General features: G+C 42.0%; 1 protein-coding gene across 1 annotated transcript in view; it reads left to right on the top strand.

Moving 5' to 3' along the window:
• Usp32 (ubiquitin specific peptidase 32) overlaps positions 1-13874 on the top strand; it is a 152570-nt gene extending 138696 nt beyond the window's left edge. Inside the window, exons 30-34 of the mRNA XM_036195555.1 lie at positions 2933-3124; positions 6285-6573; positions 9593-10017; positions 10913-11005; positions 11767-13874. Of these exons, the coding sequence (XP_036051448.1) occupies positions 2933-3124; positions 6285-6573; positions 9593-10017; positions 10913-11005; positions 11767-11940 (1173 nt within the window). The 3' untranslated portion in view covers positions 11941-13874. The remainder of the gene's footprint in view (positions 1-2932; positions 3125-6284; positions 6574-9592; positions 10018-10912; positions 11006-11766) is intronic.
• The last annotated feature ends 633 nt before the right edge of the window (positions 13875-14507 follow it).

Raw genomic sequence — 14507 nt, 5'->3', positions numbered from 1 at the left:
ATTTGACAGCCTGTGACTCAGCTACATCCTTTGTAGGGAAAAAGTTTCACTTGAAAACCTGCAGTAAATGAAATAGGCTAAAATGTGCCAAGAAGTTCAGTATTTCCAAGAGTTTCAAGTAAAGCTAAGATAGGAAATTTCCTCAGGTGAAGATAAGCAGTTCACCTGTGGAGGAGGGGTAGCAAGTAGAGTAGTGAACACTGGGATCTTTGAAGAAGCAAGACTTGTGGGGCCCGTAGTCCAGGATCTTCCTGGAAAGAAAAATGTGAGTATTCATATGTGAAGTCTCAGGTAGCCTCCATATCACTGATGGCATGCCTTCCCTACCTTCTCATACATAGAGACAGTCAGGTCTCATCTCCATGGTTATTGATTGCTTGTTGGGTTGTAGGCATGAGTATGAGGTAGGGGAGAAAATCTTTGACTATTGCTTTCTTGGCCCGCCCTTCTCCTCCTTCTCCCTGACCTGCTACACCCTTCCCACCCCCTTTATGCTCTTTTTGTTTGTGCTTGGTTTTTTTCTTTATGATGCTAGAGATTGAAGCCAGAGCCTCAGAACCCCCTAGGCAAACACTCTAGTGCTGATTTACACTTGCAGCCTTTGCTCTCCCTATTCTCATCCTTAACTCCTCCTTGTTCCAGCGTTTATCATACTGGTTATCTGGACCCCATGTTTTGGCCAGAAATAGAGGTCGTATCAGCAAATGTACACTCTTTTAAAGCTTGCTCTCCATTTTGTTGCCATCACAGATAGAAATACTTCCATTTAACTGAGGTACCTCAGTGGTAGAGTACTTGCCTAGCCTGCAAAAGGGACTTAATCCACTTTACCCTCCTACACCATCCTCCAAAACAGAGTCGTGAAACATAATGATGACATCTAGTACTCTGATAAGTCTGTTGCATACATTGATATGCAAATGAGTTAGATATTAGGGTTTAATGCCTAGCATATTGTATTCTTTTTTAGGGGAGGAGGGGTTGAGACAGGGTTTCTCTATATAGCCCTGGCTGTCTACTCACTCTGTAGCCCAGGCTGGCCTGGAACTCACAAAGATCCGCCTGCCTCTGCCTCCTGAGTGTTGGGATTGAAGGTGTGCACCACCACCTCCTGGCTGTATTATTTTTTTCTTATGGTGAGCTTTTCTGGATCTTTTCTTATTTCATCCACATGTTTCCATATTATTTCTCCTAACTCTGTCATGTGCAGTATTCTAATGCTGTCTTTCTACCTAAAGTAGAAATTACTTACTACTCTTTCGTTGAAGGCTAGTTCACATTTAAACTGTCCTAAGGATTTCAAATTTGTGAAATACAAAAGCAATTTAACTATTTTTTTGTTTTGTTTTGTCAAACAAATTTCAAAGGATTTGGAAAAAATTTTAAGAGAAAGTATGGTCAGGGACTGACTGGGGATGCAGCTCGGTTGATAAGAGTGCTTACCTAGTATCCATAGAGCCCTGGGTTCCTTCCTCAGCACAGCATAAAATCACATACAGTGGCACACACCTGTTTTCCCCAGGGTTATACAGCATGCACCTACACCTACTCACCTCAGAAAAAGGACTCAGTACAGACCAAAGTAACAGTTACATCAGAGTCCAATTTGGTGAACCACTGAGTTTTTTATTTTTTGGTTTTGGATTTGGTTTTTTGAGACAGGGTTTCTCTGTAGCTTTGTGTCTTTTCTGGAACTCACTTGATAGCCCAGGCTGGCCTCGAACTCACAGAGATCCACCTGCCTCTGCCTCCTGAGTCCTGGGATTAAAGGCGTGTGCCACCAATGCCCGGCTGAACCACTGAGTCTTTATTGGGGTTACTAACTGAAGTATGAGTGATGGGTTACTCACAGAAACAATATACAGTTATATCAGGGCTAGAGAGTGAATAAGTATAGTTCTTTTCCAGAGGACCCTGGTTCAGGTTCCCAGTATCCACATGGTGACTCCAGAGGATCTGACTTCTCCTGACTTGTGGAGCTTGCTGCACATCTGCAGGCAGCTGGATAGGTCAAGAACTCAGCATTCTGGCTGGCCAGGGTCTTCTCAGACAGTTGTTTGTTGGTTGTACACAGCTTTGGAGGCTGAAAGATCTTGCAGTTTTCAGTGTTATGTGAAGTTTGTTGGCCTCCTGATTGTCTTGAGCCTCCTGCCCACCTCCTGGAAGAAATTGTGTGAGGAGGTTTTGCCTGCATATATGTCTATGTGCACGTATGTAATGCCTGCAAAGGCCAGAAGAGGGCATGAGATCCCCCGGACCTGGAATTCTAGATATTTGCTGTAGATCATGTAGGTACTGGAAATTGAACCCAGTTCTTCTGGAAGAGCAACCAGTGCTCTTACGAGCTAAGCCATCTCTCCACCATGGATATGTACCATCTTATTAGTCATTCACTTGCTCTTACATAGTCTATATGTTGGGGGGATATAACCCAAACTAAGAGCCTTTGAGCAACACAATGTACAATGTATGCATGCACACATTCACAAACATCTTATCAGTAGCATCCTTGATTAAATGTTTATTTATACAACTAGATTTTCCCTTTAGAGATGTGTCTCATGTAGTTCAGGGTGGCCTAGAATTCACTATGTAACTGAGAATAACCCTGAACTGATCCTCCTGTTTAACTAAATAGAAATCTCTCCAGAACTGAAACATTCTCTCCATAGAGCTGAAGAGATGGCTCAGCTCTTAAGAGCACTGGTTGCTCTTCCAGAAGAACTGGGTTCAATTCCCAGCAATCACATGATGGCTCACAACCATCTATAATGAGATCTGGTGCCCTCTTCTGGTGTGCAAACACTGTATAGTAATAATCTGAAAAAGATTAAAAAATCAAAAAGAAAGAAAAAAAAGTTAGTACATATCTGGTGTTTATTTTAAATGCCCTCCTCACAATTCTGCTTTGTTCTACTTCCTCCTCTTGTAGGTTGTAGAGGAGCATGGAAGCGTGGAGCAGAGTCGGCGAGCACAGGCTGAGCCCATCAACCTAGACAGCTGTCTCCGTGCCTTCACCAGTGAAGAGGAACTGGGGGAAAATGAGATGTACTACTGCTCCAAGTGTAAAACTCACTGTTTGGCAACTAAGAAGCTGGACCTCTGGAGGCTTCCTCCAATTCTGGTATGTTAATAGCCTTGCCTCTATGAGAGCAGTCTAGTGTAAATGGGAGAAGTCATTAGCAGGATTTGGGGGCTATTTTTTGAGGATAAGGTACTTCTGTAGTGGTGTTTAAAACCTTTTTATACCTGGATATGGTGGTGCACACCTGTAATCCTAGAATTTAGGAGGCTGAGACAGGAAGATCACCAAAAACTTAAGGCAAACTTAGGCAGCATAGTGAGTTCAAAGCCAACCCAGACTACAAAGTAAGACCTTGACTCAAAGAAAAGAGGGAAAAAAAGGGGGGGATTGGGAGCTGAAGAGATGGCTCAGTAGACCTCATTTTGGTTCCTAGCCCCAGGGTGATCTAACACCGCTAGCCTCCTCAGATACCTGCACTCTTGTACACATATACATACAGAAATGCACAAACACATTAACTAAAAACAACAATCTTTTCTTTAAAAAAGAATGGATGAACTTTTCTGTGCAAGATTTTTATGTTGAACAGAGAAATTAATTGTTCTAAAAATATGTGCTAGATCCTATAACTGAGCTTAGAGCCTTGAAGGAGAGAAGGTGATGCAGGCCAGTAACTGCAATCTAGTGCAACATGAGAAATACTGTAAATGGATTGTAACCTAGTGAATTTAAATTCCAAAAGAGAATGAAAGCCCTTCCAGCTCCACAAAAGAGGAACTTTTAGGCTAGCCCATACTTAGGCTGTAGGAAAGCAGCCAGCTCAGGAGCTTCCATGCCCAGTGAAGAGTTGAGTGGCTTTGCACACGCCTGTGTGCTATGAATGCAAGTATACCAGGGCACAAGGCTGTACTCTCTCAGATTTGGTTGACTTTTCTGGTTGCCCATCAGCAGAGTTTATAAAGACAGATTAACTATGAAAGCATTTATGTCTGTAATGTCAGCGCTTGGGAGGCTGAGATAGGAAGGTTACCATTTGTTCCAGGCCAGCATGAACTACAGAGTGATGTGGAGATGGCTCAGTTGAGTAAAAGCACTAGCAACAGCTTAAGAATCTTAAGTTCAGATCCCCAGAAGCTTCATAACGGCCAGACACAGTAACTCCTCTGTGAGAAGATAGGAGAATCACTGGAAACTCAGGTGCTAGCTAGCCTGGTATGCTCAGCAGTGAAAACAGGAGAGAGAGACTGTCATCTGACCTCCCCCTTTATGCATTTACAAGTACTACAGACACTCTCCAGAGAAAGGAGGGAGGGAAAAGTGCACTGTTCTATACCCAGCAGTACTAGGGTTTGTGTGTGTGTGTGTTTGTGTGTGTGTGTGTGTGTGTGTGTGTGTGTGTGTGTGTGTGTGTATGCCTGTCTTAAGGGACTCCAGCCCTGCTACACAGTGCTAAGCCTCAGCTGCTCTCCATATACCCATTCATGCCTTCAAAGCCAGTACCACTCAGGTGACCCTTACACTACCAAATTTGGATGGCAGCCTGAGATGTAGCTTCAGTCCTCTCTGGACCACAGCTTCTAAATGCTGACCCTGAGAAAATACTCTCAGATTTACAAACCTTGATGATGCTGGTCTCTTTTTAAATACAGCTACTTTCTCAGCTCCAGCTAACCAGCATTGTCACAGCAAAGCAAAAGTTTTACTTCAATGGTCCCTAATTCAAATATCATACAAACATTTCTAATAGAATCTTTACTTCCCTCTGAAACCTCACAAGCCAAGGCTCCCATCATCTGCACTGGCTTGCAGCATTATCTCCCATAACAGCTCATTAAACTCTGAGCAGTCAATGAACCCAAGGTTCCAAAATCTTCCACAGTCTTCCCCAAAACACATGGTCACAGCGATACTCCATTCTTGGTACCAGTTTACACCTTAGGATTTCTACTGCTATGACAAAACACCATGACCAGAAGCAGCTTGGGGAGGAAAGGGTTTATTTTGCTTAAACTTCCATATCACAGTCCATCATCCAGGGAAGTTAGGGCAGGAACTCTGAGACTGTGGAGGAATACTGTTTACTGGCTTACCGATAGCCAGATTTTCTGGCAATTTTCTCAATGAGAATCTGTCTTCTCAAATGACTATTAAGCTTGTGTCATACTTTCATAAAACTAGCTAGCATAGCACACACAAATTACAGCATGGAGGTCAGAAGGTAACTTGGTGAAGTGGGGTCTCTTTTCACCTTTATTTGAGATCTAGGAATCAAACTCAGATTATTGGACCTTACAGCAAGTCCTTTTACCCAACAGCATGCCACCTTATTTTTTGAAACATGGTCTCTCACCAAACATCTGGCCTCAAATTCACAGAGATCCATCTGCTCTCCCCCCTAGTGCTGGGATCAAAGGTCTGCACCACCACACTTGGCTCTAGGATTAGGATATTTTTAATATGTATGGGTGTTTTTGCCTGCCTGTATGTCTGCACCACATGCATCATGTGCATGCAGTGCCCCCAGAGACCAGAAGAGGGTATTAGATCCTCTAAAAATAGGTTTACAGAGCTTATCTACTATGTGGACACTGGGAACCAAACCTGGATCTTCTTCAAGAGCAGCCAGTGCTCTTAACCTCTGAGCCATCTCTCCAGCCCCGGGACTAGGATGTTCTAAACACACTCTGGTTTGTGTCATAACCCTACTATTCTGTGAAAAGAAATGTAGATTTTTCTTTCCTTGAGCATAATAGCTTCCCAAGGATGGATATACAAGAAATTGATAACATTCATTTAGCTAACTCCAGAAATGAAACTGAAGAAAAGGAAGGACCAGGGTGGACTTGGGAATCTGGTAGGTAAGGAAGAGGGAATTTTTTAAAATATAAGGTATGATTAATATACAGTTAAATGCATAGATTTTTGAATATCAAATTTGATGACTTTGCCAATTGCATATATGCATATAACCGTCATATACAACAAAGAGTAAAAACATTTATTTAAAACTTACATTTGTCCAGGCATAATGGCACTTACCTTTAATCCCAGCACTCTGCAGGTAGAAGCAGGTAGATGTCTGAGTTCAAGGTCAGCCTCATCTACAGAATAGCCCAGGACAGCCAGGGCTACACAGAGAAACCCTGTCTTAAAACCAAAAACAAACAAACAACTTATATTTGAGATTGTTAACAGTGTGCAAATGTTACATGTTCTTCAGAACCCTTGAATGCAATTGTTCCTACCTTTTCTTCTTCAGATTATTCACCTTAAACGATTTCAGTTTGTAAATGGACGGTGGATAAAATCACAGAAAATTGTTAAGTTTCCTCGTGAAAGTTTTGACCCTAGTGCTTTTTTAGTACCAAGAGACCCAGCTCTTTGCCAGCATAAATCACTCACACCCCAGGGGGACGACAGCTCTGAGCTAAGGATTTCAGGAGGAGATGTGAAGAAAGTGGATGTCCAGAGCTCAGCAGGGGAGGAGGATGTGCTCCTGAGCAAGAGCCCATCTTCACTCAGTGCAAATATCACCAGTAGCCCAAAAGGTAAGGGAACAGGCTTGCCCTCCCTCCCTCTCCTCCTTCCCTCCCTCCCTCCCTCCCTCCCTCCATCTTGGTCTTCCTTTGTAGCTACCACGGCCTTCTGTTCTGGACCAGTTATTTGTATTTCAGCTTTGTGACCTTTAGCACAAGATAATAGCCTCCTTAAATCTCGATTCTCCTTTGTCAGTTGTAAAATGGAGAGAATACCAAGTTACACAGAAAGATTTGAAATACCAGCAGTAGGAGTGTATAGTTAGTAGTTGCATCTCTCCACAGTCACAAAGCAGAGAGACATCAATGCTGGTGTGTAGCTATTTTCTTTTTCCATTTTTGTTTTAAGTTCAGGACCCCAGACCACAAGGTGATAAAGCCCACATTCATGGTGGATCTTTCTTCCCTAATTAGATCTTCCTGGAAATACCCTCAAGCACACTCAGAGGTGTCTCTCATAGATGACTCTAAATCCACTCAATTCTAAGCTGACCCTGTAACCATCACAGATACAAAAAACCATGGGTGTTCAAGTCCTGTACATAAAATGGTGTGATATTTGCATATAACCTATTCATATCTTCTCTTACATTTTAAATCATCTCTATATCTTTTATAATAATACAAGAAAGAGGTGTGAGGTAACACACACCTATATATATATAATCTTGGGTCTTAGAAAACTAAGGCAGGGGAATTCTAAGTTGGGATTTTTGGTGTTTTTTTGTTTTTTGGTTTTTTTTTTTTGGTTTTGGTTTTGTCTTTTTAGTTTTATGTGCATTGGTATGAGGGTGTCAGATACCCTGGAACTGGAGTTATAGACAGTTGTGGGCTGCCATGTGGGTGCTGGGAATTGAACCTGAGTCCTTTGGAAGAGCACCCAGTGCTCTTAACCACTGAGCCATCTCTCCAGCTCCAGAATTCTAAGTTTTAAACCAGCCTAAGTTATATATGTTCTATCTTCAGAAATATAAACAAGAGCTAGCAAAATGGCTCAGTGAATAAAGATGCTTAAATTCAGTTCCTAAACCCACATGGTAGGAGAGAGCTGTCCTCTGACTACACATAAACATCATGGTATGTGTACCCACACAGATATGCACATGTAAATATACATATATATATGAATAAGTAAATAGCTATTACACTGTTATATAAACAGCTATTGTTACAATATTCATGAAATCATACAAAAGAAATGTGTATGTTTCAGTACAAATGCGGTTTTTTTAGTAAGTTTGATCTGTAATTATTTAGGTCTTGGGGGACCCACAGGGAAAGAACACTAAGTATATATGATTCTTTTTACCATGTTCCCACCAACTACAGCTCCAGCCCTGTGTGTAAGCTTTACTTCTATTCTCTGAAAAATGTACAGAGGAGTCAGGGAAAATTTCATGCAGTTAAATTAATCTTTTACCAGTGAAATAGATGGTTGAGTTGTGTAGTTTTAATTCCTCAGAGTTTTTATGGTTTTTCCCCCTTCATTTTGCTAGATATTGAACACAGGATTTCACACATGCTAGACAAGTGCTTTACCAATTTAATACATACATCTCTAGCCCTTTTTTTTTTTTAACCTTTATTTGAGGTAGCATCTCACTAAGCTTCCCATACTGAGCTTGAGTTTAATGTTGCCCAGACTGGCCTTAGCCCTTTTTTTTTTTTTTTTTTTTTGGGGGGGGGGGAGGGTCTCACTGTGTCTCACTGTGTAGCTCTGGCTGTTCTGGAACTTGCTGTGTAGCCCAGGCTGGCCTTGAACTCACAGGCATCTGCTTGCCTCTGCCTCCTGAGTGCTGGGAGTAAAGACTTGTGCTGCCAAGCCTAGCCCTCAGTTTTCATTTAGAACATGAGAGATACATACAGGTAAAATACGTCTAAACAGAGGTTCTAGCAGTCCTTGGTAATTTGTTTGTTTTTCTTTGTTTTGTTTTTGGCTTTTTGAAACAGGATCTTGCTATGGTGGCTGTCCTGGAACTCATTGTGTAGCCCAGGCTGGCCTTGAACTCAGAATCCTTCTGCTTTAGTTTGTTGAGTAACAAGACCATACCCAGCCTAAGAATGTATTAATAAAATTCATTGTTTGGAGCTGATTATGACATAGATCACCTTCCTAGGATTTTATAATTCCTACAGTGTACTGCTGTCTATTTTATTACTTGTGTATTAGGGTTTTCTCTAGAGGAACAGAACTGATAGAAGGAATACACACACACAAACTATATGGGATTTATTAGAGTGGTTTACAGGATGTGGTCCAGCTAGTTAGTCCACTAATGGCTCTCTACCAAGGAAAGGTCTAAGAATCAGTAGTTATCCAGTCTACTGGTCTGGATGTCTCAGCTGGTCTTCAGCATACACCAGAATCCTGGAGAAGCAGACTCTAATAACCAGTGAAGGAATGGATTTGCCACCAAGAGCAAGTGTCAGCAGGCAGAGTGATAGCTTTCTTCTTCCATGGCCTTATATAGGCTGCCGCCAGAGAGTGTGGCCCAGATTAGGTGGATTTTACTACATCAAACTATCAGGATTTGGGGGCACTGATGGTGGTGCACACCTTTAATCCTAGCACTCAGGAGGCAGAGGCAGGCAGAGCTCTGTGAGTTCAAGGCCAGCCTGGACTACAGAGCAAGTTCCAGGAGGCCAAGGCTACAGAGAGAAACCCTGTCTCAAAAAACCAAAAACAAAAACTACACACAAAAAAAATAAAACCTTGAAAATCTAGACTAAAGGTTTATCTTCCCACCTTTCAAAAATCTGAATTAGAAATGGGTCTTCCCACTTCAAATGATTTAATTAAGAAAAATCTTCACAGGTGTAGTCATCTGCTTGGGTTTTAGTTAAATCCAGATGTGTCAAGTGGACAACCAGGAACAGCCCTCACAGCTATGGAAGAAGGAGTGAGAGTAGGCCGTCAGCATTCCTATCTCTGTGTGTACGTTTGGGAAGCTAGCTTCAGAGTTACCAGTTGGGATCGAACTTAACTTGTGGCAGGTGGACTTAAAAGTCTTTCCCTCTGTCTTTCTCACAGGTTCACCTTCTTCTTCAAGAAAGGGTGGAGCCAGCTGTCCCTCCAGCAAAAACAGTAGCCCTAACAGCAGCCCACGGACTTTGGGGAGGAGCAAAGGGAGGCTCCGGCTTCCTCAAATTGGCAGCAAAAATAAGTTGTCGAGTAGTAAGGAAAGCCTGGATGCTAGCAGAGAGAATGGGGCTGGACAGACATACGAACTGGCTGACACCTTAAGCCAAGGACATGTGTTGGGAGGCAGCCAGCCTGAGCTGGTCACTCCTCTGGATCATGAGAGCACTTTGGCTAACGGATTCCTTTATGAGCATGAGGCATGTGGCGATGGGTATAGAAATGGTCAGCTTGGAAACCACGGTGAAGAAGACAGCACTGATGACCAAAGAGAATATACTCATAGTAACCCTATTTATAATCTATATGCAATTTCGGTAAGTGACATGTTACATAGACTTCCAGAAATAGTCAACACTGGGCATGGCGGCACGCTCAGGAGGCAGAGGCAGGTAGATTTCTGAGTTCAAGGCCAACCTTATCTACAAAGCAAGTTCCAGGAAACAGCTGGGACTACATAGAGAAACCTTGTCTTGGAAGGGAAAAAAAAGTCTAACTTTTTAATGGTTTGTTGGGTTGTCTTCATTCGTTCATCAACTAGCATTTATTCAGAACTTGCTTACTTGCTGAGCATTAAGGTTGGTAATAGACAAAGTTAAAGAGCTGGGCCTCCTGGATAGACTCCAAGTTCACAGTGTGATTTAGAAGATGGCCATGTAATTGGTATAATTTGATTCAGAGGTTCAATTAATTAGTGCTATCTAACGTATTTCTAAGGAAATTTTGCTTTCTAAATAACTGTTACAGGGCCAGACTTTGTGGCGCGTGGCTCTAATCTTAACATTTGAGACCTAAAGCAAGAGGATCTCAAGTTTGAAGCCAACCTAGGATATATAGCAAGACACTGTCTGTTCTTTTTTTATTTTTTGTTTTTTTGAAACAGGGTTTCTCTTTGTAGCTGTAGCTATTCTGTAATGCGCTTTGTAGACCAATCTGGCCTTGAACTCAAAGAACTGACTGGCTCTGCTTCTGGAGTGATGGGATTAAAGGCGTGTGCCACCGCCACGCAGCTGACACTGTCTTTAAACACACACATACGTGCAGTGTGTGTGTGTGTGTGTGTGTGTAAAAGATTGTGTTTTTTGAAAACATTAGGTGATTGTACACATTTTTCCCCCTTACTCTCTAGTGTTCTCTTGCTCAGCTCTGAGCACTGTGCCCTGGCTAAGGACTGTTGATCACTAACATACCGCCATTCTCTTCTCTCTTCAGTGCCATTCAGGAATTCTGGGTGGGGGCCATTATGTCACTTATGCCAAAAACCCAAACTGCAAGTGGTACTGTTACAATGACAGCAGCTGTAAGGTAAGTGTTGTCAGCCTTTAAGTGAAAGTCAGGAACAGAATGCTAACAGATTTGAAAGAGCAGCCTTCCTGCTGGCCAGGAAATGGTGTGTCTGTGTAAAGTCTGAATGAATGCTGTTGAGTGTTAGGAAGCAAAGGTGATGGGAAGACTGAAGATGAACTGAAAATGCAAATAGTGAATAAAGAGAAGGTGCTAGTTAGTGAGGAATTCAGTCTTTGGGGTTTCAGTTGATCATGTCCTGTCCTCTGTGTGTGTCTCTCCATCCCCCGCCCTCATGGACCATCAAACCCAGAGTGGCACTCGTATTACGAAAGACTTATATACAAAAGACCTGGCCTCTCCAATGCTGATTGTTTTGAATTATTAGAATTTGATGGGGTTTGTTGGATATGGTGGCCACACCTTTGGTGGAGGTGGAGGCAGGCTATGGAATTGAAGGTCATGTTCCTACTGAAATGAGTTTAAAGCCAGTCTGGGCTACATGAGACTCTGTCCCAAAAGAAAACTCTCTCACCCACCAGATAATAAAAATGTGATGAGAGTTTGGGCATTCATTTGCCTATGGTTAGAATATTCCCCAAAAACAAAGATAGAAAATAATGAGACTCTTTTTCAGTGTGGGTGTGAGATAGTTGATTCAAGCAGTCAGAGTCAGGGTGAGACTTAGGGAGAGTTGATTTTGTGGGCAGGGACTAAGAGCCAACACAGCAGTGGCTTTTTTTTTTTTTTTTTTAAATTAAAGGCTTTCCTTATCCCTCTAGGAACTTCACCCTGATGAAATCGACACCGACTCTGCCTACATTCTTTTCTATGAGCAGCAGGGGATAGACTGTGCACAATTTCTGCCAAAGATTGATGGCAAAAAAATGGCAGACACGAGCAGCATGGATGAAGACTTTGAATCCGATTACAAGAAGTACTGTGTGTTACAGTAGAGCTACCGCTCTAGCTGCTAGATGGGCTGGTGGTAAGGGAGGTGACTCCTTGTAGGTGACATTGGCAGAATCGTCACTGAAAAGCAGGCTAAATGTAGTTATTTTATCCTGTGACCTGAAGCACAAAATAAAAATCCTAACTAAAATAGCAGTCAACTTTAAGAATAGTAATAATGTTTTGAAGTCTCTCACAAGCTGTCCAATGGAGGACTTTCAGGCAGACCCACCATTAGCCTGTAAGCAAGAGGGTTTGGCACCAATCACCTGGGACCAATTAAGAATTTAATGTGCTTGTCCAGATAATGAACAAATTTGTAGTGAGTATAGAGTTTACCAGTAATCATAACAGGATACTAAGGATTTCCTTGGGATCAAAGTAAAAAAACAAAAGTTGAAATGTTGTCTGGGGACGACATGATATGCTACCTCCTTTTCCCTGAAGTTTCATTCCGTTGTATTGACAAATGGAGAAAGCAAGATCATGCAGGGGTGCAGATGATTCTTACAGTGTGGACACAGATTTTTCAATTTTTGAACCATTTTCCTGTTCTTTCTATGTCTTTTTTTGCTTTTTGTTCTTGTTGAGTTTGTGTTTGAAACTGACTGGTGGCAGAAGCTGTGGTGGTTGATCTGAACCCAAGCGTCCCTAAGACCACGTGCCTTTTACCCAGTCTCAGCACAGAGACCTAGGAGAAGGCCAACCCAGGTGGCCCTCCTGCAGAGGCTTCTCTAGGATACTTGAAGTGTCCCCACTGGGGCACTGCTGGGTGTGGCAGCTGCCAGGGTTTGCACCATAGTCCCATGCATATGTTGCACAAAGAGTTTCTAGGAAGGTATGCAAAAGCCAGACGTGTTTCCTGTTAGTGGTGGGTTTTTGTTCTTTGCTTCTCGTTTTTTGCACTTTAAAAGAGAGAACACATGCAAACAATTGTGCTTATTCTTTAATGGCTCTAAGGGCTATACATTAACTCCACCAGAGTATAAAATTTTGCAACAAGAACACATCCAGCGTTGATAGTGTGTAAGTATTGCTAACGAAGCTGCTGGGTTGGGAAGCAGCTCCAGTTGTTTGCATGTCCACTCCTTCAACATTAACATTTCTTTGCTCACTTTTTTCTAATTATTCAAAACTGGAACAAAACTATAAATGTCATTTACTTTTGGCAGCATTTTTCCTGTGTTAGGTTTTAATATGTAGTCAAGGGAAGTCTCACTTTATTTTTGGTCTTTTTAAAAAACCATGGAGACCCTGTAAGTTGACTCTCATTTGCTGTCAGACCCTGTCACCTCCCTTCCCATGGCAGTAAATGCCAGTGCAGTTAGTGTCTGTGTTCTGAGAACTGAGAGCACTGAGCCAGCGCCTAGTTTCAGTGTACTAGAAGAAGTTGTCTTAAGCAACAGAAGAGTGAGTGTCCCTGAAAGGAAGGGATGGCCTGAGAGGAGCGATGTAACGAAGTCACAAAAGGCATACTTCATAGAGTCAAGGTTTCCATGTATGGAATTGTCCACTCCTACCTGGAGAAATCCCTGAAAAAGTGGAAGATTTTCAATAATTTCCTTACAGATGTTTTAGTTGAGCAGGTAGCACAATCTACTAATGTTGTTTGATCTGTGTTTGTTATATCGGTTGTAATTAATTTTTTTAATTCAAGAACTAGCAGAAAATTTATTAAATTAACTATTAACTACATTCACCTTGTAAATTTCTGTATAGAACTTGTTGACAATGCACTGACTTTAGGAGGACATTGATGTACATAGAGTGTAAATAAGATAGTGTTGATGTACTGAACATGAGCTGTATAGAAAAGTATTGGTCATTGTACATGGTGTGTACTGTTTATCTGTAACTATTACCCAAACAAATTAAATACTGCAGATGTCCACATGTGGTTTTTCCTTGTACAAGTAAACACAAAGAACCTGTTTCTTCAGCCTTTCTCTCTGTGATCCTATTTAATTCTTCTGTGTGCATACTACCAATCCCACTTACAGAGAGGATGTCCCACCTGTTGAGGTAGAAGGAGGCACCTGCAGCGACCAGGTAAATTTTACTCAAATATGGTTCACATTCATAGGGTAGAGAGCTGGTATGAATTGAACATTGCTGAGAAAAGCCCAGTGATAGTTTCCATATTGACTAGGAGATAAGATGAAGAAACTTTCCATTTATATAATACCTTGGAATGGGCCTAATTGTGGGGAATAAGGGGTGGGGGAACTACTAGGGATGTCCTGGGTTGTCTTTTTTTCCTTAAGATTTATTTTATTACCAGGCAGTAGTGGCACACACCTTTAATCTCAGCACTTGGGAGGCAGAGGCAGGCAGATCTCTGTGAGTTTGACGCCAGCCTGGTCTACAGAGCAAGATCCAGGATAGTCAGAGCTACACAGAGAAACCCTTTCTCAAACAAATGGAAATTTATTTTATTTCATGTGTGTGTGTGTGTGTGTGTGTGTGTGTGTGTGTGTGTGTGTGTGTGTTTCTGTGGTGTGTGTGTGTGTGTGTGTGTGTGTGTGTGTGTCTGTGTGTCTGTGATGTTGTCCAAGGAGCCAGAAAAGGTTGT

This window comes from Onychomys torridus, chromosome 8 (assembly GCF_903995425.1).
Source record: "Onychomys torridus chromosome 8, mOncTor1.1, whole genome shotgun sequence".
NCBI lineage: Eukaryota > Metazoa > Chordata > Mammalia > Rodentia > Cricetidae > Onychomys > Onychomys torridus.
The sequence above is the reverse complement of the archived record's forward strand: the minus strand, read 5'-3'. Positions and strand labels throughout refer to the sequence as shown.